This window comes from Dermacentor albipictus, chromosome 1 (assembly GCF_038994185.2).
Source record: "Dermacentor albipictus isolate Rhodes 1998 colony chromosome 1, USDA_Dalb.pri_finalv2, whole genome shotgun sequence".
Lineage (NCBI taxonomy): Eukaryota > Metazoa > Arthropoda > Arachnida > Ixodida > Ixodidae > Dermacentor > Dermacentor albipictus.
Window position 1 is genome coordinate 114907422 of NC_091821.1, and position 26933 is coordinate 114934354.

The window sequence follows — 26933 nt, forward strand, 5'->3', positions numbered from 1 at the left end:
AGTGCATGCCCACTCTGTCAATACATGGTGATTAAGTTTTTAGCAGTACAAATAGTGAATCCTGATGACAGCCATGTCATTCTCAAGCAGCTAATGATGATGAAACTGTTGAATATATTATATCAGTGGGCTACAAAAGTTTTTGCCTTGCCATAGTTCAAGAAATTCTTGGCATAGCCCTTTTCAGAAAACTTCATCTCTACAATGTTCTGGGGTATGAAATCTGTGACAAAGTACCTGGCAGCTGGCCATGACATTGGACTTTGTGCAGTACATTTTCACCTCTTCCCAAATTTATAGACACACCTAAGGGCATTCACTTCTCAATGGATGATAAAGTGAAGGATGCAGTGAGGCCGTGGATCAAGAAAGCACACCAGCATTCTTCTTTGACGGAATAAGACAACCCATTCAACCGTTGGGAGAAATGTCTTGCCTGAAACGGTGACTATGTTGAAAAATAAATGTATCCTCTTGTTGCCCACATGATGCCTTTTTCATTTCATTCGAATATCCCTTTTCATTTACAAGTTACTGGCAAGTGTGCATTACCTTTCAGCCAACCCTCGTAATTTTTGTAAGCTACAATGACGGTTCGAAGTATACTTGTGTTACAGCACGAACTCATTCTTTTGTTCGTAGGCATGCTATGTGTCAGTCTGCCTTCACACACTGGTCTATTTACACTGCAGCAAGAGCAAAGCCATTCCTTAAAGAGACACTAAAGAGAAAAATTATTTCACCTACATTAATTAGTAAATTACATATCTACAATACCAAGAACGCCACTCTTGCCGCGAGATGAGGCTCGGTAAGCCAGAAAAGGCACGAAACAAAGATGGGTGGCGATGCTACCTTTAGCTCCCACACCAGCTCACCGTGACATGGATTTTGATGGCATCTGCTAGGTCCTAGTTAATTGTTCACCATTAAAGATGGACTACATTGGGTTCAAAAGAAACCATATATTGAACATTTAAAGTTTCAGAAACTTTTAAAATATGACAAAGGACTGTGAAATCCGCGACATCCACTGACGTACCAGCGCTTAGGTTTTGGCATGAAATGCAAAAAATGGAACTCTGACCTTCATATTTTCTTGCAGTAACAAACATAGCACAAAATCAACAAAAAGAAAGTTTTAAAAGAGTACCTTAGCAGTCTAAACTGATTTAGTGTTTCCCTTTAGTGTGCCTTTAAGCTCTTTTTACACTTTGGTCATTGTTACAGAGTTCGCCATTTCCATGGCACTGACTTATTTTTCATGCCTTCAGTTCGCATTGTGCAAGGCAAATCATTAACTTGGCTGGAAACCATTAAATTGGGTGGTTACCAAGATAGTAGATCAAAGCAATTTTCTATCAAACTTATGGCATTTTCGACTGGTTGCCTCCATGCCCAGACTCAGATTCAGGTGGATCCAGCATTCCTCAAACACAGAGGCAGAGGAGAAGTACGCAAGCTGAACGTGAGACTCGCTCTTGAGCAAAGAAATGGCAGAGGCGAAACCACGTGACTGCAGTAAAAGTGATTTTGCGTCAAAGCCTAGACAAAGGTCCCCGCGCTGCAAGAAAAAAAATGCGGATCCGCCAATGGGGCGGGCATTTGTTGAGACGCCAACATGCCTTGGTCTGGGTTGTGGTGGACCGTTGCCAACAGCAATGTCGACACTACACTGGGTTGGAATCATGTGGAATTGTTCTCAATCTCAACAACTTGTTCGATGACAGGGCTCGTAGTGCCAGAGAGCACTCAATGTGGAAGGAGAGCGATTGAAAAGAACCTGCCGAACACAACTCGTGCACTCTTTCGACCAGTCGAAGACCATGCTGCTCACAGAAGCACTCTAGAGTGCTCTAAGCTGCCCAGCCGAAGATGCCATTAGCTTCTTGCAAAATTTCCAAAGAAATATGTTTGCCAGGTAACAGTACCAACTGATATAAAGTTCTACAGTTGATCTTCTCTGTGTTTTGATATGTACGCCCTTCAATAGCTCTTGCCAATTCATGTTTGTTGCTATGCCTGTATTTGTAGGTCTGCTCGTGTTATGGGGTCCTTTACTTTGTTGCCAGCTCCCCCCCATATGATACCCATGTGGAGCTCTGCAGTGAATAAGGAGTAACAGATATTTCTGCTGATGTTTTTATTATGGCAACTTAAATTTATGGTCAGCCTGGAATGAGACATCAAGTAAATTCTAGCAGGCTGTTATAAGTACTTCTGTTATTCATCATTGTTTTTGCTGTGATGCTACAATAGTACATGCATAATGTTCATAATGTCAAAAAAAGGACACCAAGCTCTGATGTCTCAACAAGGCATGTTTAGTGTTTTGTATGCACATATAGTCAATTGTTGTCCCTGAGTTGTTTTGGGATAATGAACTATCATTTTATTTATTTATTTATTTATTTATTTATTTATTTATTTATTTATTTATTTATTTATTGTAATATTTACTTGCTTACTGTCAGCATGTTAAAGCACTCATCAGGAAAGAGTGGATGTAGTAGTGTCCCTCTCCCATAAAAAAAAAAGAGTGAGCAAAGGTTTTTTCAGCAATGCTTTTAGTACAGTTCCACCACCAAAATGAAAACGTATCCTAACAAGTTAATTTTGAATGCATTGATGCTCCTTGACAGAAGAGCATTTTCAGGCACTGAAGCCCACATAAAGATGAGATCACTTAAAGAAAGCTAATCTGTACATAGTGTAGCATCATCTATTTGCACCTTGTCTATCCCTGGTCAGTTCCTGTAAGCTGAGAATCAAATATGCATTAAAACTGACACATAACTGATTACTGGAAAGAGGTAAATTTCAGTGTGGCCTCTCCTTGTGCTTAGTGAAGAAATGGTGTCGCCAGTCAATAGAGCAGTGTTGCTGGCGGTCTGCAGGTGTCAACAACACGGGAGACATTCCAGGACCTATCGCTACCCATCCCAAACAGGGACCACCTGGCTGTGCTGCATGCAGCTCAAGGCAGTGGCACTACGGGTGTTCCAGGGGCCCACTTACGTGGTGCACTTGAGCCCCAGCAGGGCTGGCTTTCCTGGATCCTGGGGCGCATGTTTTCCTGGGTTTTTGGGCAAGTATTGTTGCTTTTGCCTTTTATTGTTTACATGATATACCGTATTTACCCTTGTAACACTCTCCCTTTCTTTTTCCAAATTTTGCTGGGTGTGGGCCTTATTTGAGGCAGGCTTATGGCTACTCACTAAAGCCTTGAACTGTGCTCAGTCTAATGTGCAAAATAACGCAACCACTGGCGGCCAACATAAAGTTGCCAATCGATTATTCAGAAAAGGACAGTGGCGTAATAATGCCCGAATAATCGGGCAATCTCCCCCCAAAAAAAGACAAATTGTAGCGATAAAATCAACTTCATTGTTTTTTAGAGCGTTAGTACACCAGAAAATTTATTTGCAGGCTCAGTGTTGTGCTCCATTAAAATAAAAATTTGGGATAGCCTGCAGCGGTGGCTTAGCAGCTAAGATGTTGCACTGCTAAGTGCAAGGTTGCGGGGTTCGATTCCCAGCCGCAGCAGCCACATTTCAATGGGGGCAAAATGCAGAAGCGCTTGTATACCGTGCAATGGGTGCATGCTACAGATGTCTAGATGGTCAGAAAGAATAGGGGGCCCCCCATTACGGTGTGCCTCATGATCATATCGTGGTTTTGGCTCGTAATGCCACCAAATTTAATTTAATTAAATTTTGTGATGACTTAAGTCGCGGGTATATTTTGTGTTCAGGCTGTGCGCTGCGAATTCGGTTCAGAGCTTTATTGGGTTTATGCCCACACGTGAGCTTACGCTGTCCTGTCCAGTAAGCGAATACACCAACTCGATGGATCTTCACAATATTTGCCAGCTGATCGCCCCTCTGACCCAAACTCCATGTCACGCACATGTTCTCGCACCTGATCTCTGATGTGGTTTACTGGTACAAACATTTTAAGGGTGAATTTCCTGCAACAGTATACCGCCTGGTACACTTACCGGCCAGGCCTAACCAGCACTGCTTCGGCGGAGTCTGTAACCAAAGTTAGTTTTCTGCCGAGTGTGGGGTACAGTGGTGATAATGCCATCGTTGGCAGGACTACTGCCATCTAGTAGCGGCTTGCAGAAATTAACCAGCATGCAGGTATGCGCGTAACATTTAGCGAAACTTTTTCCCAAATTTTCTAACTCTAAAGTGGGGGTGCAGACCTTATACGAAGGCAGGCCCTTCACAAGTAACTGCAGTATGGCCTGTGCTTTGTCTGCCTTTTAATATCTTCACCAATGTGCATTGCCGAATTTGTAGCCATGAAATACTGCAATTATTGTTTATGTAATATATTGGATTGTAACATGTACGAGGTCTCTCTAACAGCTGCAACTCAGACTTCCTCCTTTACCAACACTTGTTTGAAATGAATAAAGAAGATGAATGACAAAGAATCATTGCTTCAGCCACGGCAGCTGCATTCCGATGGGGGCAGAATGCAAGAGCATGTGTACCATACTTTGGGTCCACGTTGAAGAACCCTAGGTGTTCAAAATTAATCCAAAGCCACCTCTATAGTGTCCCCGATTACCCAATGTGCAGTTTTAGGACATTAAACACACAATTAAACTTTTTTTTAGAATTGTTACCTTACAACAGTTCTGCTTTCTTTTCTGCAGCACGTTGTGAGGCCTAGGGGAAAATCTTTCAGTTGATCTGCTAATTGGTTAGCTTCTTTATTTTGTCATTCTGTTCATAGCCTGCACCACAGTTGTACCATGAAACAATTGTAATATCCCAAGTGACAACCTGTCCCCAAGACATCCCCCAACCACACTTTTCTCGTAAAATATTGCACAAAACACGCTGAAATATCATGCCTACTCACAAAAGCCTCGCAAATCACCTACTACCACAGCTTACTTGTGCACATTATCGAAGGTTTGCAGTGGCTGTAGCAAAAATTTCTGAGCAACGTGTGGTTTTCACAGACCATTGGCAAACGCTCACAAAGCATGGCAGCTTCCCCATCCTTCTTTTTCTAATGAATTGCGTCTGCTAGAGGGGAGGGCAACAACTCTGGATATTGTGGTATGCTCATTTAATAACCTTGAAGAAGTATGTTAATACAGTCAACGACTGATTTTTGATCTACAAAAGAAATTTTCAGACGCCCAATTTTTCTGACATGCCTGACAATCCACATGCCTTCATGGTACCGCCATAAAGCCAATGTTTCAGGACGTCTGAAATTTCAGACCCTGAAACCCTTGCCGTATGACTTTCCAGACTTTTTACCGTGACTGCAGGTCTGAAACCATAATAATCGAAGCCACCACTGCCGCTGTTTTATCTTGCAGCATCGAACCAGTGCTCTTGCATGCCAACCTGCTAGCAGCTGCAGCCACTGTGGCAACGCAAAGCCTAGCTGCTTCAATGTTCGCCGCCAAGCTTCCTGCAGTTTAGCGCACTGTTTTTCATTTAAAGAATTCATCACTGTCAGCAACGACGCCAACTCTGCTGGAAGTACAGCAAGGGTCAAGCATTGCATAATGCCAGTTCCCGAAAGTCAGCCTCGTTGCAATACAGCGATGTTACTATGCGGTCAAGCATATGCACTGTATTGTGGTGAAGCATACCAAGAGTGGAAATGCGCCAATGTCCTAGTACAAAGTATGTATTCCTTAATTATACACACGTGCACCTGCCATCTCCTGTGACAGTATGTGCACTGATATGCCTAATAAGTATACTGACAGGACTCTGAGCTCTTTTGGACATGCTTGTGGTGATTTAAGCCCTTAGGGACAGTAAAAGACATGCATTCATAATTTCGTACTGCACAATTTTTCTAACGTTTCTGCAGCCACTAGGGAGTCCTAAAAATCAGTGCGTTGACGGTGTTTCAAGTAGTCTGCGTTGCTGCTGCGTGTGACTGCCTCCAAATAAATATTTTCTCTAAATGAAGACCATTAAATATGCTGTTTGCATTGCATTTCTAAGGGCCTATCTTTTTGTCTTATGCCCAGGTGGTTATGGGGCCCAGGTGTTGCCCTGCAAGATTGCTTAGCAGCCTTCTTCTCTGCTGATGAGCTGAAGGGTGATAACATGTACAGCTGTGACAAGTGTTGCAAGCTTCGCAATGGCATAAAGTATTCACGGGTGCTTCAGCTGCCAGAGGTGAGCGCAGACTTTCATTATCCTATTTTTGGTACTTAAAAGGAAAAGGTTTTGTATATTTTATCACTTTGCCTTACTTTGTGTTGATAATGTGTATCAACTGTGTAGTATCAGTAACTTTAGAAAAACCTGGGAAGGTTGCAGGAGAGAGTACAGGCTGTAATATTATTTCTTGGGACAATATTGAGTTGTGCAAGCAGTTTAATTGTTATCTTGGTAAGTATGTTCTTCTGAGCAGTGCTGTGATGTCAAATAATCCATAGTGATTGAGACTTGTGTGGTCTTTGCAGGTGCTGTGTATTCATCTAAAGCGGTTTCGGCACGAGGTGATGTTCTCGAGCAAGATCAGCAGTTACGTCTCCTTTCCACTGGAGGGTCTCGAAATGGCGCCATTCTTGCATTCTGGTTAGTAAGAGCTTAGTGCATAAAGTACTAAAAATCTTGCTTTCTTTTCACATTGTCCCCGTGTCATCTTATGTTTGTGGCTGTTTATTCTAGGGTGTTTTGTTTGCTGTGCAATTTTTTTTTTTTCTGTGACTCATGCTTTGCCAAATTTACCACACAAATAGCAGGTTAATATTTGTACATTATATATTTTAAAAAAAATAATTATGTGCTCAGGTGCAGAAACTGCAAATAGTTACAGCACAGTGACCAGGCATATCCACTTATGGCATGCAACTGACCTTGCCAGTTGTGAAGATGCAGCAGTGTTGCCTTTAATTTTAGTGTAGGCAAGAGAGATAGCCATCCCTGTTAAATGACATGCATGCGTGACCTTGTGGCTATAATTAAACTATATAACTAAAAAGACAAGATTAACACTTGGAAATATGTTTCCAGAGGTTATCTCTGAAATTTGTTAAAATTCGCCAGTAGGGAAAGGAAATTAGAGATTCGGTGTATTTGCTTGCACTTTTTTTTTGCCTTCACTCCTGCTGCATCCAACTCGGTACTTTTCTACACTAAATGACGAAGAAATAATAATGCACTCTATGAAAAAAAGAAATTGGCTGTTAGCTCTTTGTTTACAAACATTAGCTTGTCTGTAAAAAAAGATGTTCAGAGTTCAGCTTTCATAACTTTTGTAAAAAGAAAACTGAACATCAAGAATGAGAGCACATCTCTCTCGTGGCTCGAGCCACATACCAATGCACAGCGCTGATTATTATGCAGACTTGCTGTGATGAAGATGACGCTACAACTGCAAGCTGCGTTGGTGCTGCTGTATTTGGCCAGACATGTACAATATGCAAGTAGTGTAAATACCACCAAAAGCATACTTATATAGGAGAAATCAGTAATGTAACCTTTAATCACTGACTTTGCAGACTGCGTTCCTTTGTAAAGTCAAAGATGATTAGAGTCCAAAGCAAACCTATCTTGTGGAATTCTGATACGCACATGCTTCAGACTGTCAAATATCATAATTTGCCTTAATTTATTATACATTTCAGTGAGAAAACTGTGCCACAAACCAGTGTCCATTCTTACCTGGTTTGATAATAAGCAAATATCAGCTCTAGCACATCACAATGAAGCGCCACACACTGTCTGTATACTTACATCACGCTACTGATAAGGCCAGCTGTTATCCCTTTTCTGAAACAAAACAGATCAACCGTGAATTTTGATACCCGCTATTTCAAAGCACATGGTACTCATTAGGAGAATAATGCAGCAACAATATTTACCTCAGATAATAGTCAGCGTCACTGTTCTAGAGTAAATATAATCGAATATTCATATTGAAGATCTGTTCGGAAGTATTATTATAGTACCCTTGCAACTTTCATAGCTTTAATAGTGTCTAAATTTCCAAGTACAGTTAAACCTCAATATAACGAAGTTGGTAAAATCGGCAATTTGCCTCGTTGTACAGAAATTCAACCTTTTATACAAATATATAGTCACCGATAAATTTCTCTTGCACAGAAGGGGGTCACAGAATTTTCCAAATTATGGGGCATTTAAAAAAGCTAATTTGAACGAAAAAACAATTCATTTTGATAAATTTGGGAGTAGACGATAAATGATATGGTTTCAAACCACGTACGTCGATGATATCTTCTCGGCACTACGAATTAAGCAAAGCCAGCCGCTTTTGCATGCATTCCACCCCTGTTGCTGATAACGTAGCCGCACTGGAACAACGCAATCAGGAAAAACACTGGCAGCAGGGAGCAAATGCTTTGTCTGCCTCTCACTCCAACAGGCCACCAAAACTCGAGATTATGCAACCTGCAATACTAAACGCACAGCAAGACAGTTTACATGGTGCCATGCCAACTCAGCACGGCCACTCTTGCACATGCACCAGATTACCTCTAAAGGAGGGTGGCATGGCTGCTTATGCGCAGCCACGGCAGAGGCACTCGCTGACTTACCCCCCACTTCGCCCCCCCCCCCTGCCCCCGCGCGTGCGCTTGATCGAGTTACTGTGAGCTCGCTCCCCCCTCCCCCTCTTTCCTTGGCTCACATGAGAAAGCGGCACTTGTGAAGCCACTATCTTTCGTCTCACGCTCACACACTTTCATTCGCACCTAGAGCACACAGTGCACGATGCACGATAGGATCTTATTGCACTTGTACTTTATACGGAACATGATGCGGCTTCACTTCGGTAGTGGTCGCTCTTTTCATGAGACAGAGCACAATTAGAGAGGTGCATTTACGTTTTTAATTCAATCATGGGACCATCTGCGTTGTCCGGAAGTTTCTATTTATTGTCTCAGCATACTTTTTGCAGCGGCAGTAAAATTTCGTTATATTGAAATCGCATTCAACCACACTTCTTTATATTGAAGTTCTAAATACATGGTGTTCTATGGACAAGAGCTTATGAAAAGTGAAATACTTTGTTGTATAAAGGATTTCGTTATATTGAGGTTTAACTGTAATATGGCTGCATTGGTATAGTTTGCATAGTTTCCATAACTTTTATTGGAAAATTCATGTAGTACACTGTAGTAGAGCACACTTTTGCTTTTGTTTCAAGTAACCTGTATGCTTCTCTTGTGTTTCAGAGTGCCCACGATCTGCCACAACATATGACCTAATGGCTGTCATCTGCCACCATGGAACTGCAGGCTGTGAGTGTCAGTTTGAGTACTTTGGTTCCCGTTTTATAAAAATATACCTTTGCAGTAACAGTCACCAAATATTTAGTGTGTGAAGCATCAAAAGAAGCAAATTAGAAAGAGCATCACAGCTGAATGGGTTTCCTTTCCTTGCATATTATACTTAGGGTCCTTCATTTTTAGGCTCTAACTTTTTTAAAATTCAGGTGGTAAAAGTGACGTGTTATTTTTACTAAGAAAAACTGAGAAATCGACTATTTTGGTAAAAACCGAGGAGAAATTGGAAGTTTTGTTGTGTTGTAGCCTAAAGTTCTTGGATTTTTTTGGTTACCTTTACAATTATTACAAGAAATGGTTTCCTTTTGGACACAATCAAGCAAGATCACTCACAGGAACATGTAATGGCAAACGAGCTTCTCGCAAATGATATGGTGCACTCATCACTACAAATCCTCATTCTCGGTCATATTATTAAAAAATAATAACCACATTACCAAAACAACAAATAAAAACAGGTTTGGAAAATCCCTTCTTTATTTTGTTTTCTGCACTGTATTAACAAATAAAAAAAGTACAAAAAGTAGCGCCCACTGGCATGCTTTGCCGGAGGTGTGATGCTTTTCATTCTCTCACAATGCCATGTTAACGTACATTATCATATGCATTGGGAGCGTTTCTGTGCCCAAGCTAGGCCTGTCAGGGCTGTCGTTCTTGTCTATTGTCGACTTGTCGTCCTGTTTTACTTGTTTCCGATATACACTTTTGCGACAAAATGAATGAAATATACCAACTAGACAAATAAGCCACCCTTCTTTGAGCGTAACGTAGGTGGGTAAACATCCTCTCAGCATCACAGCTATAGTTCGCAATGCAGAGGAACATAATTGCGCATTAATTCACTTCATAGTGCATTACCACCGTCTACATGTATGCGACGTGCTGGCAATGCAATGCAATGCACCACTTTCATATTGTAAGCGCAGCTACTGAAAAAAGCGACAAGCTTGAGTTCACTTAACGCTGGCAGTCATTTAATATTTTATATATTTATATATATGCCGTTGCTTCCTTTAGTGTTAGGCAAAAACTAGGCATATACTATGTTCGTATAGGTATTATAATATGATATATTGTGATCATTTGCTCACAACAGGTGGGCAGTGTTCATTAGTTTTGTAACATCTGCATTTATTATTATCCTTTACGACCGGGCAAACTTTGGGTAGGTAACGGGTTTAAGCCGATTTTCGTAAATTTTGTTTGGGCTGCAAGAATCGGGCATTATCTGGTTTTACCCAAAAATTGTGGACCCTAAATACTATACTTATGTGGTGTCCTCTACATTGATTGACACTGCTGACACCCTATGGCAGTGTTTTATGGTTATCAAACACACCTTCAGCAGCATTAAACCACTATAAAAACTTTGTTTAACAATATACAGTTGACTTCCACTGATTTGACTCTGGTTAATTCAATCCCAGTGGAAGGTGTCAGCTGGCACCCATGCTTTTCTGTGGGCCCAAGCTTTCGTTATTTCGATCCTAAAATTGGCCTTCGCAAGATAATTCAAACTTGACCAGTTAGCACACACGCACCTGACCCCAATGGTGATCCCTTTAGTGGCAGCACCTGTCTAGACAGAGCTTAGGGGGCAGTGAATGGGCTGAACACACATTGTCTTCCGTTGAAATTGCCTATTTTTGGCCTGCCCTAAGAAAATTTTCAAGCAATAACTGCAGCTCACAGCATGTGATTATGGTATTTACCCGATTGCAACACGTGCCACCTATATTTTTTTTCCTCCTAAGAAAATTGGACCAAAAATTTTCTGTGCGCTGAAACCAGACCACATACCAAAACCGCCTTTGCGGCGTTTGTATGCTTTACCGCATAACAAACATGTTATGCGGTGAAGCTGACTTTAGGAAACTGGCCACCATTGTGCAACACATATTGAACCCTCACCCATTTTTCTTGCGAAAAAGTCATGTGCACGTTATATTTCTACTTTATTTAGGAACTTGAATGTCATTTCTACATTAGTTTTTTTTTTTTACTTTGGACACATAGAAAGTGGGCGTGCATGTGATTTGGGCGATTGTTAGAATCGGGAAAACACTGCCAAATGAATCAGCAGTGTGTTTTGGTGTTGTTTCTGTATCTTGTTTAATTTGACGTGCTGGATAATTCAATTAATTTTGTCGATCCTGTCAGGTTCGAATTAATGGGAGTCAACTGTAGTGCCACTTTTCCTAGGTTTCAGTCATCATGGTCATGTCATGGTTGTGCTACGGTGAACACATTGTCATATATATATATATATATATATATATATATATATATATATATATATATATATATATATATATATATATATATATATATACGGTGAACACATTGTCATATATATATATATATATATATATATATATATATATATATCATCATCATCATCAGCCTGGTTACGCCCACTGCAGGGCAAAGGCCTCTCCCATATTTCTCCAACAACCCCGGTCATGTACTAATTGTGGCCATGCCGTCCCTGCAAACTTCTTAATCTCATCCGCCCACCTAACTTTCTGCCGTCCCCTGCTACGCTTCCCTTCCCTTGGAATCCAGTCCGTAACCCTTAATGACCATCGGTTATCTTCCCTCCTCATTACATGTCCTGCCCATGCCCATTTCTTTTTCTTGATTTCAACTAAGATGTCATTAACTCGCGTTTGTTCCCTCACCCAATCTGCTCTTTTCTTATCCCTTAACGTTACACCTATCATTCTTCTTTCCATAGCTCGTTGCGTCGTCCTCAATTTGAGTAGAACCCTTTTCGTAAGCCTCCAGGTTTCTGCCCCGTAGGTGAGTACTGGTAAGACACAGCTATTATACACTTTTCTCTTGAGGGATAATGGCAACCTGCTGTTCATGATCTGAGAATGCCTGCCAAACGCACCCCAGCCCATTCTTATTCTTCTGATTACTTCAGCCTCATGATCCAGGTCCGCGGTCACTACCTGCCCTAAGTAGATGTATTCCCTTACGACTTCCAGTGCCTCGCTGCCTATGGTAAACTGCTGTTCTCTTCCGAGACTGTTAAACATTACTTTAGTTTTCTGCAGATTAATTTTTAGACCCACTCTTCTACTTTGCCTCTCCAGGTCAGTGAGCATGCATTGCAGTTGGTCACCTGAGTTACTAAGCAAGGCAATATCATCAGCGAATCGCAAGTTACTAAGGTATTCTCCATTAACTGTTATCCCCATTTCTTCCCAATCCAGGTCTCTGAATACCTCCTGTAAACACGCTGTGAATAGCATTGGAGAGATCGTATCTCCCTGCCTGACGCCTTTCTTTATTGGGATTTTGTTGCTTTCTTTATGGAGGACTATGGTGGCTGTGGAGCCGCTATAGATATTTTTCAGTATTTTTACATGTGGCTCGTCTACACCCTGATTCCGTAATGCCTCCATGACTGCTGAGGTTTCGACAGAATCAAATGCTTTCTCGTAATCAATGAAAGCTATATATAAGGGTTGGTTATATTCCGCACATTTCTCTATCACCTGATTGATAGTGTGAATATGATCTATTGTTGAGTAGCCTTTACGGAATCCTGCCTGGTCCTTTGCTTGACAGAAGTCTAAGGTGTTCCTGATTCTATTTGCGATTACCTTAGTAAATAGGTTGTAGGCAACGGACAGTAAGCTGATTGGTCTATAATTTTTCAAGTCTTTGGCGTCCCCTTTCTTATGGATTAGGATTATGTTAGCGTTTTTCCAAGATTCCGGTACGCTCGACGTTATGAGGCATTGCGTATACAGGGTGGCCAGTTTCTCTAGAACAATCTGCCCATCATCCTTCAACAAATCTGCTGTTACCTGATCCTCCCCAGCTGCCTTCCCCCTTTGCATATCTCCCAAGGCTTTCTTTACTTCTTCCGGCGTTACCTGTGGGATTTCGAATTCCTCTAGACTACTTTCTCTTCCATTATCGTCGTGGGTGGCACTGGTACTGTACAAATCTCTATAGAACTCCTCAGCCACTTGTACTATCTCATCCATATTAGTAATGATATTGCCGGCTTTGTCTCTTAACGCATACATCTGATTCTTGCCAATTCCTAGTTTCTTCTTCACTGTTTTTAGGCTTCCTCCGTTCCTGAGAGCATGTTCAATTCTATCCACATTATACTTCCTTATGTCAGCTGTCTTACGCTTGTTGATTAACTTCGAAAGTTCTGCCAGTTCTATTCTAGCTGTAGGGTTAGAGGCTTTCATACATTGGCGTTTCTTGATCAGATCTTTCGTCTCCTGCGATAGTTTACTGGTATCCTGCCTAACGGCGTTACCACCGACTTCCATTGCACACTCCTTAATGATGTCCGCAAGATTGTCGTTCATTGCTTCAACACTAAGGTCCTCTTCCTGAGTTAAAGCCGAATACCTGTTCTGTAGCTTGATCTGGAATTGCTCTATTTTCCCTCTTACCGCTAACTCATTGATCGGCTTCTTATGTACCAGTTTCTTCCGTTCCCTTCTCAAGTCTAGGCTAATTCGAGTTCTTACCATCCTGTGGTCACTGCAGCGCACCTTGCCGAGCACGTCCACATCTTTTATGATGCCAGGGTTAGCGCAGAGTATGAAGTCTATTTCATTTCTAGTCTCACCGTTCGGGCCCCTCCACGTCCACTTTCGGCTATCCCGTTTGCGGAAGAAGGTATTCATTATCCTCATATTATTCTGTTCCGCGAACTCTACCAATAACTCCCCCCTGATATTCTTAGTGCCTATGCCATATTCCCCCACTGCCTTGTCTCCAGCCTCCTTTTTGCCTACCTTGGCATTAAAGTCACCCATTAGTATAGTGTATTTGGTTTTCACTCTACGCATCGCCGATTCCACGTCTTCATAGAAGCTTTCGACTTCCTGGTCATCATGACTGGATGTAGGGGTGTAGACCTGTACAATCTTCATTTTGTACCTCTTATTAAGTTTCACAACAAGACCTGCCACCCTCTCGTTAATGCTATAGAATTCCTGTATGTTACCAGCTATATTCTTATTAATCAGGAATCCGACGCCTAGTTCCCTTCTCTCTGCTAAGCCCCGGTAGCACAGGACGTGCCCGCTTTTTAGCACTGTATATGCTTCTTTTGGCCTCCTAACTTCGCTGAGCCCTATTATATCCCATTTACTGCCCTCTAATTCCTCCAATAGCACTGCTAGACTCGCCTCACTAGATAACGTTCTAGCGTTAAACGTTGCCAGGTTCATATTCCAATGGCAGCCTATTATATATATATATATAATTTAAAAAACATTACTGTCTACTTTCATTAATTTTGCCTACGTGAGTCCAATGCACTTGTGAAATTAACCGGCAGGTCATAGTAAAAGGGAAGTGAGAAAAAATGTCCAAACACACCGTTGCTTATTTTTTGGCAGTATTAACCTGATCCTAATGCACTCCCAAAGTTAGTGTGCACTGTTTTTTTATGGGTTCAAAGTGAAGACATTGTGCCCCCAAATCTGCAGGCACACTACAAGAATGTAGCATGTCACCAGTTCCGGGAATCGGGGGAAAAAAGATTGCAGTTTACCTTAAAAAGAGTCCCTCACCAGGCCCCATAGCAAATTTGGTTATAAACTGGAAGTTGTTACGTGTCCTCTAGGGAGCGTTCTGCTGCAAAAATTTTTCAAATCGGCTCATTAATAGCCGAGATAGAAATATTTCAGTGCCGAGAACCCACGCTTTCAGCAGGCGGGCTCCACTGCCAAGCGAGACACTTTCCATTCGCCCCGTCTAGCTTCCGCAAGCAAAATTTCTTCCCTGCGTTCTCCCATACCGGACCTCGAGGATCGCGTGACCCATACGTCATGGGCCCCACCTTAATTTTTGTTTCTTTTCTTTTTTTTTTCGGTGCTGCGCACTTCCGCTCACGCCGTCACGCACGAGCTGTTGTGATTGTCTCGTTTCACGCAGCGCACGATTTTGTGCGCTGTGCAGACGGACACATGACTAGCGGTATAATTCAGTGCTACACGAATAATGAGGCAGAACAATCAGGTAGCAGAGCATGATAACGCACTGGAGCACAGTATAAAATGGCATAGTTTCAGTACCTGTGCATGTGACTGCACGACCGTGGGAACAAGCAGACGAAGAGGAAGTACATCTCTCTTGCTTCGGTGCGAAGTAAAACAAAAAAGACAGACATTCCATTTGTGTGTTTTATTATTTCTCTAAACTTCAATTTGTCAATTCAAGCAACAGATCCCACAAATAACAGATGTTGCCTTGAATAATTCTCGAAGTCATGTGTCGCCACGAGTGACGTCACACTTCGGACATGAGTAAGTAGGCTCAGGGACACTAGTACGTCACCGTCCTGCTTGGAGCGCAGTGGCCGCGAGGAAAAGAGAAACTGACATTCTGATTTAAATTTCAGACCTTTCCACGGCGCATAACGATGTAATTTTTTGCAAACACGATCGTTGGCGCATATTTTATGCTCTGTGCTTGTCAGCTCAAAATGGCCAGACCTGATGAGGAGCCCTTTAAGAGAAGGGAAGTTCATTTACACCTAAACCCTTCCGTGCCACGCTGTTATCCTGAATTTTGAACAAGAATGACCAAATTATTTTATAGCAGAATCCTTTATGAAAAACAGTGTAGACAATATTTTAAGCATTTAGTTATACAAACTTTTAACAATATACAGTAAAACCTCGTTAAACCATACCCGCTTAAACGGTAGTTTCATGTTAAGAGTAGTAAAGTCAAATCCCACAATTTGAAATTTGGAATTTGAAATCCCACAAGTAACGCCGGAAGAAGTAAAGAAAGCCTTGGGAGCTATGCAAATGGGAAGGCAGCTGGGGAGGATCACGTAACAGCAGATTCGTTGAAGAATAGTGGGCAGATTGTTCTAGAAAAAGTGGCCACCCTGTATACGCAATGCTTCATGACCTCGAGCGTACCGGAATCTTGGAAGAACGCTAACCTAATCCTAATCCATAAGAAAGGGGACGCCGAAGACTTGAAAAATTATAGACCGATCAGTTTACTGTCCGTTGCCTACAAAGTATTTACTAAGGTAATCGCAAATAGAATCAGGAACACCTTAGACTTCTGTCAACCACGTAGGATTCCGTAAAGGCTACTCAACAATAGACCATATTCACACTATCAATCAGCTGATAGAGAAATGTGCTGAATATAACCAACCTTTATATATAGCTTTCATTGCTTACGAGAAAGCATTTGATTCAGTCAAAACCTCAGCAATCATGGAGGCATTACGGAATCAGGGTGTAGACGAGCTGTATGTAAAAATACTGAAAGATATCTATAGCGGCTCCACAGCCACCATAGTCCTCCATAAAGAAAGCAACAAAATCCCAATAAAGAAAGGCGTCAGACAAGAAGATACGATCTGTCCAGTGCTATTCACAGCGTGTTTACAGGAGGTATTCAGAGACCTCCAAATTGGAAAGAATTTGGGATAAGCGTTAATGGAGAATACTTTAATAACTTGCGATTTGCTGATGATATTGCCTTGCTTAGTAACTCAGGGGACCAACTGCAATGCCTGCTCACTGACCTGGAGCAGCAAAGCAGAAGAGTGGGTCTAAAAATTCATCTGCAGAAAACTAAAGTAATGTTTAACAGTCTCGGAAGAGAACAGCAGTTTACAATAGGTAGCGAGGCACTGGAAGTGGTAAAGGAATACATCTACTTAGGACAGGTAGTGAGCGCAGATCCAGATCATGAGACTGAAATAATCGGAAGAATAAGAATGGGCTGGGGTCCGTTTGGCAGGCATTCTCAGATCATGAACAGCAGTTTGCCATTATCCCTCAACAGAAAAGTATATACAGCTGTGTCTTACCTGTACTCACTTACGGGGCAGAAACCTGGAGGCTTACGAAAAGGGTTCTACTTAAGTTGAGGACGACGCAACGAGCTATGGAAAGAAGAATGATAGGTGTAACATTAAGGGATAAGAAAAGAGCAGATTGGGTGAGGGAACAAACGCGAGTTATTGACATCTTAGTTGAAATCAAGAAAAAGGAATGGGCATGGGCAGGACATGTAATGAGGAGGGAAGTTAACCGATGGTCATTAAGGGTTACGGACTAGATTCCACGGGAAGGGAAGCGTAGCATGGGGCGGCAGAAAGTTAGGTGGGCAAGTGAGATTAAGAAGTTTGCAGGGACAGCATGGCCACAATTAGTACATGACCGGGGTAGTTGGAGAAATATGGGAGAGGCCTTTGCCTTGCAGTGGGCGTAACCAGGCTGATGATGATGATTATTATTATGATGATGATGAAGAAAGTCAAATCTCGGACTCAGCAGCCATTGAACATAATGTGTTCTGTACCCGCGTAAACCGTACCAGCTTATTGTGTATGCATCGGTTAACACTTCGTGTTTCCACTTTTCGTCGTGCTAACACGGCGGTGTGTTGTCTCCATCGGGCGGCCCGGCAGAACAACAAGCCTCGGAGATCAGAATAACCGCCTCCAAGCGCCCTTTGCACTTGCGCGTGAAGCCACATCAACATCATTCTTGCACCGTGCAGGCCGCTGTGCAAGAGAGCATTGTGGTGTCGTGCAAGTGAGGACTCGCATCATACCGAAGCTCGGATAAAAAAGGCACCAGGTGCTCAGCATAGAAGAAAAATTATACATTGTTTGTGCAATAATCCACCCATTTCTTGGCCAATGCCCCATTGTGGGTAGAAGCCACACACATGATAGGCAACAACAACAATATTGAATGTGACGCGAAGTCGGCACTGGCACGCGACATGGGTCTACTGTTGACTACGGTGTGTGGCATTTAGAATGCGAAGAAGATGCTCAGCAGCGCTGCTGCGACCGCGAAGAGATGTTGACAAGGTTCGACTTTTCGCCATCGTTGCCTCTGTTGCTGAAGTGTCGCCTAGTGACAGTGATAAGGATGACACAGAAAGTGACAGCACAGGCGATTCAGGCCCGACAGTTACAGAAGCTGCACATTATGTCAGCCTCATGAATGCAGTCGTCATGACAAGAACAGCACCCTGCAATGAAAAGGTGCCCCATGACTTCTGCAGCGCTACCGAGCCTGTGCACGGAAAATATGCAACGCCAACGAGGAATCTGCCATGCAAGTGTTCGCCAAGAAGAGGGAGCTGGCTGAAAAGCTGGCTCGCAGCTTCAGTAAGTTTGAGGCCGCTGTCATCGCTGCTAGGCCACCGTGGCATCAAACAAAAATAACTTTTGTCACGCGAAGTGAATAAATACTGCATGTTTTTCCCCTTTCATCACACTCTCTCTGAGTTCCATTTTTTACAGGTAAGTGGGTGATCTCATGCTATTTCAAGCTCTGGCCAACTACAGTTTAACAAGGTTTCACGGTATTGCAAAAGTGAAGCTTAACAGGTGTATACAAGAAAATTGCAAGAAAATTATTTGTATGAAGCTGAGCTCTTCCTTGAACATTTTTTACCAGAAACTCGTGGACGAATGCAGTTCATTCTTGACACACATGGGATAATGTTCATTATTGCTTTGTCTGCTTTTTATGGCTGTGGCCTACGACATTTCGTCCTCTGTGCAGTTCACTGCGTTTGATGTTTCGCTTTTGTTGATTGACTCCGTAACCACTGGAAACAGGATGGTTGGCTCATGCATAGACTAAACACTTTGCCACTTTGTCCTGGGACATGCGCTAGACTCGGACGAGCCTTGGCCATAGGCACATCCCCGTGTTCCACTGCTTAGTGTGTAAAATAACATCTCTATTGAATGAGGTTTCATAATGAAATTGGTGCATTGTTGCCAGCATATGTAAAAGCTTGATATGTAACTGTCTTATGATGGCAATGGCAATGACAATGGCTCTTAGGGCAGGCTGTGGCCAACACCACAAATGCAGTTTCAATTTCATATTTTACTGTAACACTATGTAGACAACTTGGGGCACTGGGTATGGTGCCACTGGGTTTGTGTCCATTCTTGGCCACTCCCTCAGCGTGGATGTGCCACTGTGACATGAGAGGTATGACGCCTTAAATCTATCTAGATAATTGTCATACTTCTCTGTGCATACACAACTCCACATTCTTCCCTCGACAAGCACCATATTGTGCCTTAGTCCTCATAACACAGATTGCTAACAGAACAGTTACAGGCGATGAAGCGGTGCTCATGTCATCCACTACTGCTGCTACCTCTCAAACAATCTTTACAAAATTTAGATTCCAACATTGCATTCGATCTGGGTGTTGTTGTTGTTTTTTTTTGGGGGGGGGGGTAATCTCATTCATTATAACCATTGGCAGGACAATTTTACCTTGTTAAAACAAAGTATTAAATACATGGATCTCTATGGGAATTTCAAGGAGAATCGCATTTACTTCATTATATTCATTATTTCATTATGACCTGTTGTGTTATAATGAGGTTAAGTGAATCTGGCAAGGGCCAACTTCACAATCAATATAACTAACGTTCTGACCCATTTTGGCCCAGCCTAATTTCAGTTGGGATTGAAATAGCCGGAATCGAAATAATGGAAGTCGACCCTATATGATCCAGCTGTGTACGTGCCTTTGTTTCTTTCGTGCTGTGGGATTTTTTTATGTGCCTTTGACATTTCTTGCAAACACTCTTCCAGTTGGCCACTATACAACATATGCGTTAAACCACCTCAATGATCAGTGGTACGAGTTTGATGACCAATATGTGACTTCAGTTGAGCCTCAAGTGGTGCAGAACTGCGAGGCCTACGTCCTCTTTTACAGGTTTGTAACCTTCCTTCCTTCGTCTTAGTGTATATTTTGCTTCAGTTATGATGAAGCAAAATCTCACCTACGGGGAAGAAACCTGGAAGCTTACGATAAGGGTTCTACTTAAATTGAGGACGATGCAACGAGCTATGGAAAGAAGAATGATGGGTGTAACGTTAAGGGATAAGAAAAGAGCAGATTGGAGGAGGGAACAAATGTGAGTTAATGACATCTTAGTTGAAATCAAGAAAAAGAAATGGGCATGGGCAGGACATGTAATGAGGAGGGAAGATAACCGATGGTCATTAAGAGTTACGAACTGGATTCCAAGAGAAGGGAAGCGTAGGAGGGGGCAGGTGGGTGGATGAGATTAAGAAGTTTGCAGGGACAGCATGGCCACAATTAGTACCTGATCGGGGTTGTTGAAGTATGGGAGAGGCCTTTGCCCTGCAGTGGGCGCAACCAGGCTGATGATGATGATGATGATGTTTTGTCATATTGCTCAAAATTTAAACATCTGTTGATTTTGCTGTGTAGATATCATGAAGCATTGTTGTTCTCTTGTGGAAAGCTTTATGCATGCGTAATTGCACTATGTTTTAGCTCGTTGTTGAGTGAAACGCAGGTTCCTGGAATTTGTTTGATCTGCTGACATGCTTGGAAACTAATTGTGTGGTCACTATCAGTAAACAAAAGCAAAATAGCTATAGTGAAGCCTGATAAAACAAGTCTAATTACTAGGCTCGTGCAAATATTCTATGCTTTCGAATATTCAATAATATATTATGCTACACAGGTATTCCACATATAAGCCACACACCCCAATTACAACACACAACGGGAGAAAATAAAGTGTATAACCTGCAGGAACATCTTCATACAATGCCCAAATCTTTGTAAACACAAGTTCCTATTCGCCGATGCATGAATCATCCACATTGTACCTCCAGCCAGTGGCTCCCTTTCCCACTTCTTCGGCGATGTTGATGGTGAAAAACTTTGCCTAACGTTTGTTTCACGGCAGTACGGGCCACACTGCCGTGAAACCACACCTTGACGCGAAATTCATGCTGCCGTGAAGCCACACCTCAAGTCGAAATTTGCCTATAACCCACAGCCCGTAGTTGCTGTCAGTTTTAAAATTATTTATGCTTGCTATACGCGCATATATATAGTAAGTTTTTAAACGCCTCTGTTTCAGTGAGAAAGTTGCATTGCATAGCTTATAGCCCAGGAGACAAGGCAATGACAAATTCTTCGACAGCCACCTGCTGACTTCTGTTATTCATAGGTATTATTCAAACATATTATTCGCAGCAGCCAGATTTGTATCGACGCAGCACTAAACCATAACTTTGGTGACCTATACCCAGCAAAACAGCACTGGTTAAGGCTAACAGTCAAGGCAGGCACAATGGTGGACGGCAAAATGTTGCTGGAAGTTTTCCGCTTATCGGTGATTGGGCCACAGATCAAGTGCATGGTCTAAACTGAGGACTGCATAAGCAGCGGCCATGCCTACCAAGTTCACATGTGCACTGGCAGAACAGACTGGGTTAAGCTCACACGTTGACTAAAAGCATTAAGCTGAATTTGTGACGATGAGCAAAACGAGAACAAGGTAAAAGCGGGAGTCTATGTTTCGACAAGTGGACTTGTCTTTTTCAAGGCGACATATGCTTTCCTCAGCGCAGTTTATGTAGGTAGGGTTGCTCTAGAGGGAAGAAGTGTAAGGCAGGTGGGTGAGGCAACAACCTGAAGCTGTGTTAACGGCAAAGGTGTAGAATTGAGAATAAAGAGGCACACGGCCGGTGACACGGCCATGTGTCAGCTGATGTGTCAACGGTCGTGTGCACGGCACCCCTCTATTATCTGCTTCGCTGGAGATCAGTGGGCTATTGTCTCTGTGATAGATATAATAAAACGAGTGGCAGCAAACGGTGCTCATGAAAAAATGTTACCAAAATGGAATAAGTATATAAGTAAAAGAAAACAAAAGAAAGGGAGCAAAAAAAAAACACTGAGCAACCAAATGAAAACAACTAAGTGTTGTTGCCTATCGCAAAAATTTAGCATAGTGAATAGATTCTAAAGCTCCCTTTGAAACATTCATGCGTATTGATGGCAATGTCTTGAACTTATGGATAAGGTACGATTCTCTCTATTTTCTTTCTCGTTCAGAACGGAAATTTGTCTGTAAGATGTGGAGTTTAAGTTCATCAAAGTTACGACCTGGTTGGTTCAAAGGCTTGGCGACGACTTTGGGAAGCTTTTTAAATGTGTTGATGCGATGTCTGTTTAACCTGACGTTCATTGATTGTCCCGTTTGACTGATATACTGTTTCTTACAGAAGGAACATTCAAGCGTATAAATCACATCCGAACTTGTACAAGCAAAGATAGTTTTCACTTTGTGTGTATAACTAGTTGCGGTGCTTTTGATTTTAATGTCACTTTGAAGGTGCCTGCAGTTTTTGCAACTGGGGCGACAACATGCTTTTATTACGGGTAAATGATGTTGGCTGACTTGTAACCCTTGGTACATCCAGGAACATTTTTCTGAAATGCTCGTTACTTGTTTATATTGGGTGGTATTTCCGTAGGCTGTCGTTTGTTTGGGAGGCAATTCGAATATTTCCTATAAAGGCTGGCGGTCTGTCAGATCTGGTCTAGGCTGTTTCCTAGTCAATTCCAATTGCCTCTGCAATCTTGATGTGACCTCATCAGCTCTGTCGAGAGCAACTTGCGGAAAGTTTCTTTCTGCTAGCTTTGCTTTAAGGCCATTTAGGTGGTGGATATAATTGTTGTCTTCGCTGCAGATTCTTCTTATTCGTTTAACTTGTCCGACAAACATTCCTTGCTTCCAGTGTCGCGGGTGGCGACTGTTGTAGTCTAAATATTGCTATCCGTAGGCTTTTGGTAAATTGTCATTCTCAATTTTCCATTTTCTATAGACCATTGTTCGAGAAAGTTGATTTGACTAGGAGAGTGCTGAGCAGTAAATTTAATACTCTGGTGAAAGCGATTGAAATGGCTAATTGAGTCAGTTAACGCACTTGTGCCGTGTTCCCATATTATAAATACGTCGTCAATGTAACGCAGATAGGTGCGGGGTTTTAAAGGATAGGATTTTATCAGGACTTTTTCAAGCTGTCCCAAGAAAATGTTTGCATACGTGGTAGCAAATGGTGTTCCCATGCTAGTGGCCAAAGGTTGCAAGTAGTGAATAGAATAGAATTCGAAATAGTTGAGCATGAGAAATAACCTAAGGAGTGATAGGTAAACTTCAGGGGTATGCGCTTGGGGATTGACTGTGAGGGATTTTGATACGGCTTGAATTCCTTCACTCATGGGTATGTTAGTGTAAAGGGCAGAAAAATTCAAAGTGACTAGAATAGCGTGGTCATAAAGGATTTCATTGGCTTTGATGCCGTCAATAATTCAAAAAAGCACAGCGTGTCTTGAACAAAAGAGAGACGATAGCCCACTGACCTCCACCGAAGCAGATGGTGTTGTGCACACGGTCATTGACACGCCAGCTGACATACGGCCGTGTCACTGGCCGTGTGCATAGCACCCCCTTATTCTCAATTCTACGCCCTCACCGCTAACATACACCTTCAGTTGTTGCCTCACCCACCCACCTTACCCCCTCTCCCCTTTAGAAGAACCCTACCTATATATACTGTACCGAGGAAAGAATACGTCACCTTGAAAAAACAAGTGCACTTGTCGAAACGTTGGCTCCTGCTTTTACCTTGTTCTCGTTTTGCTGATCGTCTTGAATTTCCATCTACTGCCTTTCCTGTGTTTAAGCTAAATTTGTGCAACCCGGCGCAAACTGCTGACATTGCGCAATGAAGGCTGCACTTCACAGCATCATGACAATGCACGGTGGGTGAATACAAAACGCTCCCATGACCTTAACCATTGCGAAATTTCAAATAGACTAAAGCACAACACTGAGCAAGCGCCTGTAAAGAAATTTTCAGAGCTGCTGGAACTGTAAGAAATGTTGAACTCACATTTTTGCATGAAAATATCTAAATAACTGCACTTTATAAATGAACTGTCTCTAGAGGGGAGCCTGTTTCCTCTCTTGCAAGAGCCAAGTTTTCCTAGATTTGTCAACATATGGCTTTTCTGTCAAGGTTTTATCAGTGGTGGAACAGCTGTGCCGAGAGTGACTCTTTGCGCCATTCTGTGCCAAAACGGCATTTTAGCGAAAAATTACACCAAGCCTGCGCCAAACCGTGCATAAAAGCGAAACCCTCCTTCCGTCGATGCTTCGCAGCTAGCAAAACAGAAATAAAAACCAACAGCACGCTGTCATTATCATCGTAGAGGGAAGCAGAGGCCCGTCCATAGAGTTTCTCGCTCCATAGTGAGAAAGTCTGTCGGCACGTCAGAATCGACCGGTTCGTCATTTGCGCATTTTTCTCTGGTGGACGTACAGTCTAGTACCACTGTACCATCTTGCTGGCACTTTATTTCGATGTTCATTGAACCCGCATGGTACCGCAGAGTTTGCCTGAGGAGAATGCCACATTCTAGGATTAAAGGTAAACTTTGTATATATTTTTATGAATGATAGCGGGGCTTTGTAAAAGAGCCGCTGCAATCGGAATCGCACATGGTGCAGAGTTAAAAATGACATTAGCAAATACCCGCCGTGGTTGCTCTGGCTATGGTGTTGGGCTGCTGAGCATGGAGGTCGCGGGATCGATTCCCGGCCATGGCGACTGCATTTCGTTGGGGGCGAAATGCGAAAACACTCGTGTACTTAGATTTAGGTGCACGCTAACGATCCCCAGGTGGTCGAAATTTTCAGAGTCCTCCACTACGGCGTGCCTCACAGTCAGAAAGTGCTTTTGGTACGTAAAACCCCATAATTTAATTTAACATTAGCAAATGTGGTACACGGCAAGAGCCACCACATCAATGGGTGCCGCCATGTTCATTGATGCAAAACTTTTGCGTAGAGTTTGTGTCGCTGCGCTATTTTGGTGAAAAAGCATCGCAGGCGCAAACCGTATTTGCATCTCACGCAAGTGCAGTGGTACTGATGTTTTTTCTGTTGTTTTTATTTTTATTTATTTTTCCCCCTAAATTTTCTATGTGCATGGCATAACATGAGTATATTGCATGCTGTCATGTTCAGTGCAGGCGCATACTCAACCAGTCTTGCGGTGAGCCTTTGCCCACAAGCTGCGACTGTTGCACTGTGCTGCATCCTAGGTTAATAAACACGCGTTTGTTAACGATCTGTCAATGGTGCCTTCTCTCCACCGTATCAGCGAACCCGGCCGAGCACCCTTTGTGCGTCATGGTGTGAAGGAGCGTTGCATCCCTTCCTGACCATGCTTGCAATGTAAGGAAGGGACGCACAGACGCGTCTTCACAACATGTAGACTATATCAGTTAATATTTGCATGGTATATGGTAAGTGCACGTGCGTTGGACCCTGCGCTGAAATTTCTTGCTGCTATGCCAAATTGGCTTTTTGCCTGCACTAGGACCTGCACCGAAAGGTGAAGTGGCTGTTCCACCACTGTTTTATGCAAATTCCAGAACTATTCCAACTATTCGCTTTGAAGTTATCCGACACTAATAACTATTCGTTTCAACTTTGCTTTGAACTAAGAAATTTATATTCACACAAGCTTAGTAATTACTGATGCATAATTACACCATCTAGTGGCAGGAAATAGTAGCACTGCACTCATACCCAAGTTGAAAGTGATGACTGTGAAATTGGGAACATCACTAGCATTACTTGACACAAGCCCAGCTTCCGGTACAGTAGGAACTACGAAAATGATTGCTGGAAAGGCATGTCAGGCACGTGTTTTTTCAATAACTTTTTTTAATAATTTCCAATAACTGTTACTGTACAATGTGTATTCAAAAGATACTTGTTTAAAAAAGTTTTTAGTGGCGATGACCTTCAATACCAGACACATTAAACACTTAAGGGTAGTTGCAGAGCCTCTGTAATAGCAACTTCTAGGGAGGGGTGGGGAACTTTGACATTTCAGAAAATTGTCAAGACATCCTGTTATTAGGGAAAATACAGTTATGAACGTGATGTGCAAAAAGACGTAAATATCAGGAATCATTGGAGAAAAAAAAGCCCAGGTTGGAGTGTAATTGATTTCACCAATTCTCTACGTGCTTACGGCCATAGAATTAAGAAACTGACCATACCTAAAGGACCCTGAAACGATTTTGACAATTTCGTACAAACGTACCGAGCATTTAGAGTAGGTCCTTCTAATCATAAAGTGCCACACTTAAGCCCTCTGCATAAAGTGTGTAATTTGATGTAAGGTTTTTTAAGTATGTGCACTGCTACCGATTGCAGCAGTGCCTCTCCTTTGATGTTTCAGCTGCCCCATCTCCATCAACGTAGCAGCGTGCATATGACATCAGTTGAGCAAGCTAATCAGTTGGCTACCTATGTTGCATCATTGATAATTTTTCCAACTTTATGATGAACAAATGTTCATAATAGTTGGAATGTTGGTTAATTGTTTCAAGAGAATACACTACAGTTTATCACTACACTCTAGCACTTCTGGCACACAGCAATTGTCGACTGCTTGAGTTACCATGTGCTCCATGTTGATGCGAGCTGCATGGTCTGTGTTGGTCTCGAGGACCATCAGTTGCCCTTGTTGCATTGTGGGCTGCAAATCTAGCAATTGACAGCATGTCAAGCTGCGATATTGTGTCCCTCTGTAAGGCAACAGGTGAGCGGAGTGGCTTCAGCGCATCAGACTGTCGGTATTTGATTGGCACCAGGATATACATGTTTGTGACCGTCACTTAAATCAAATCAAAAAGGGAATTTTATTACACAATAATATGAAAAATGCGTACAAAGATATTTGGTCCCATAGCC

At 42.4% G+C, this 26933-nt stretch overlaps 1 protein-coding gene across 6 annotated transcripts in view; it reads left to right on the forward strand.

Annotated features, from left to right (window-relative positions):
• Nucleotides 1-26933, forward strand: part of Usp20-33 (Ubiquitin specific protease 20/33) — a 95844-nt gene that overhangs the window by 35456 nt on the left and 33455 nt on the right. For all 6 annotated transcript variants that reach the window (XM_070524955.1, XM_070524966.1, XM_070524963.1 and 3 more), the window contains exons 11-15: nucleotides 2898-3088; nucleotides 6020-6170; nucleotides 6461-6575; nucleotides 9197-9262; nucleotides 19918-20044. In XM_070524955.1, coding sequence (XP_070381056.1) covers nucleotides 2898-3088; nucleotides 6020-6170; nucleotides 6461-6575; nucleotides 9197-9262; nucleotides 19918-20044 — 650 coding nt within the window. The remainder of the gene's footprint in view (nucleotides 1-2897; nucleotides 3089-6019; nucleotides 6171-6460; nucleotides 6576-9196; nucleotides 9263-19917; nucleotides 20045-26933) is intronic.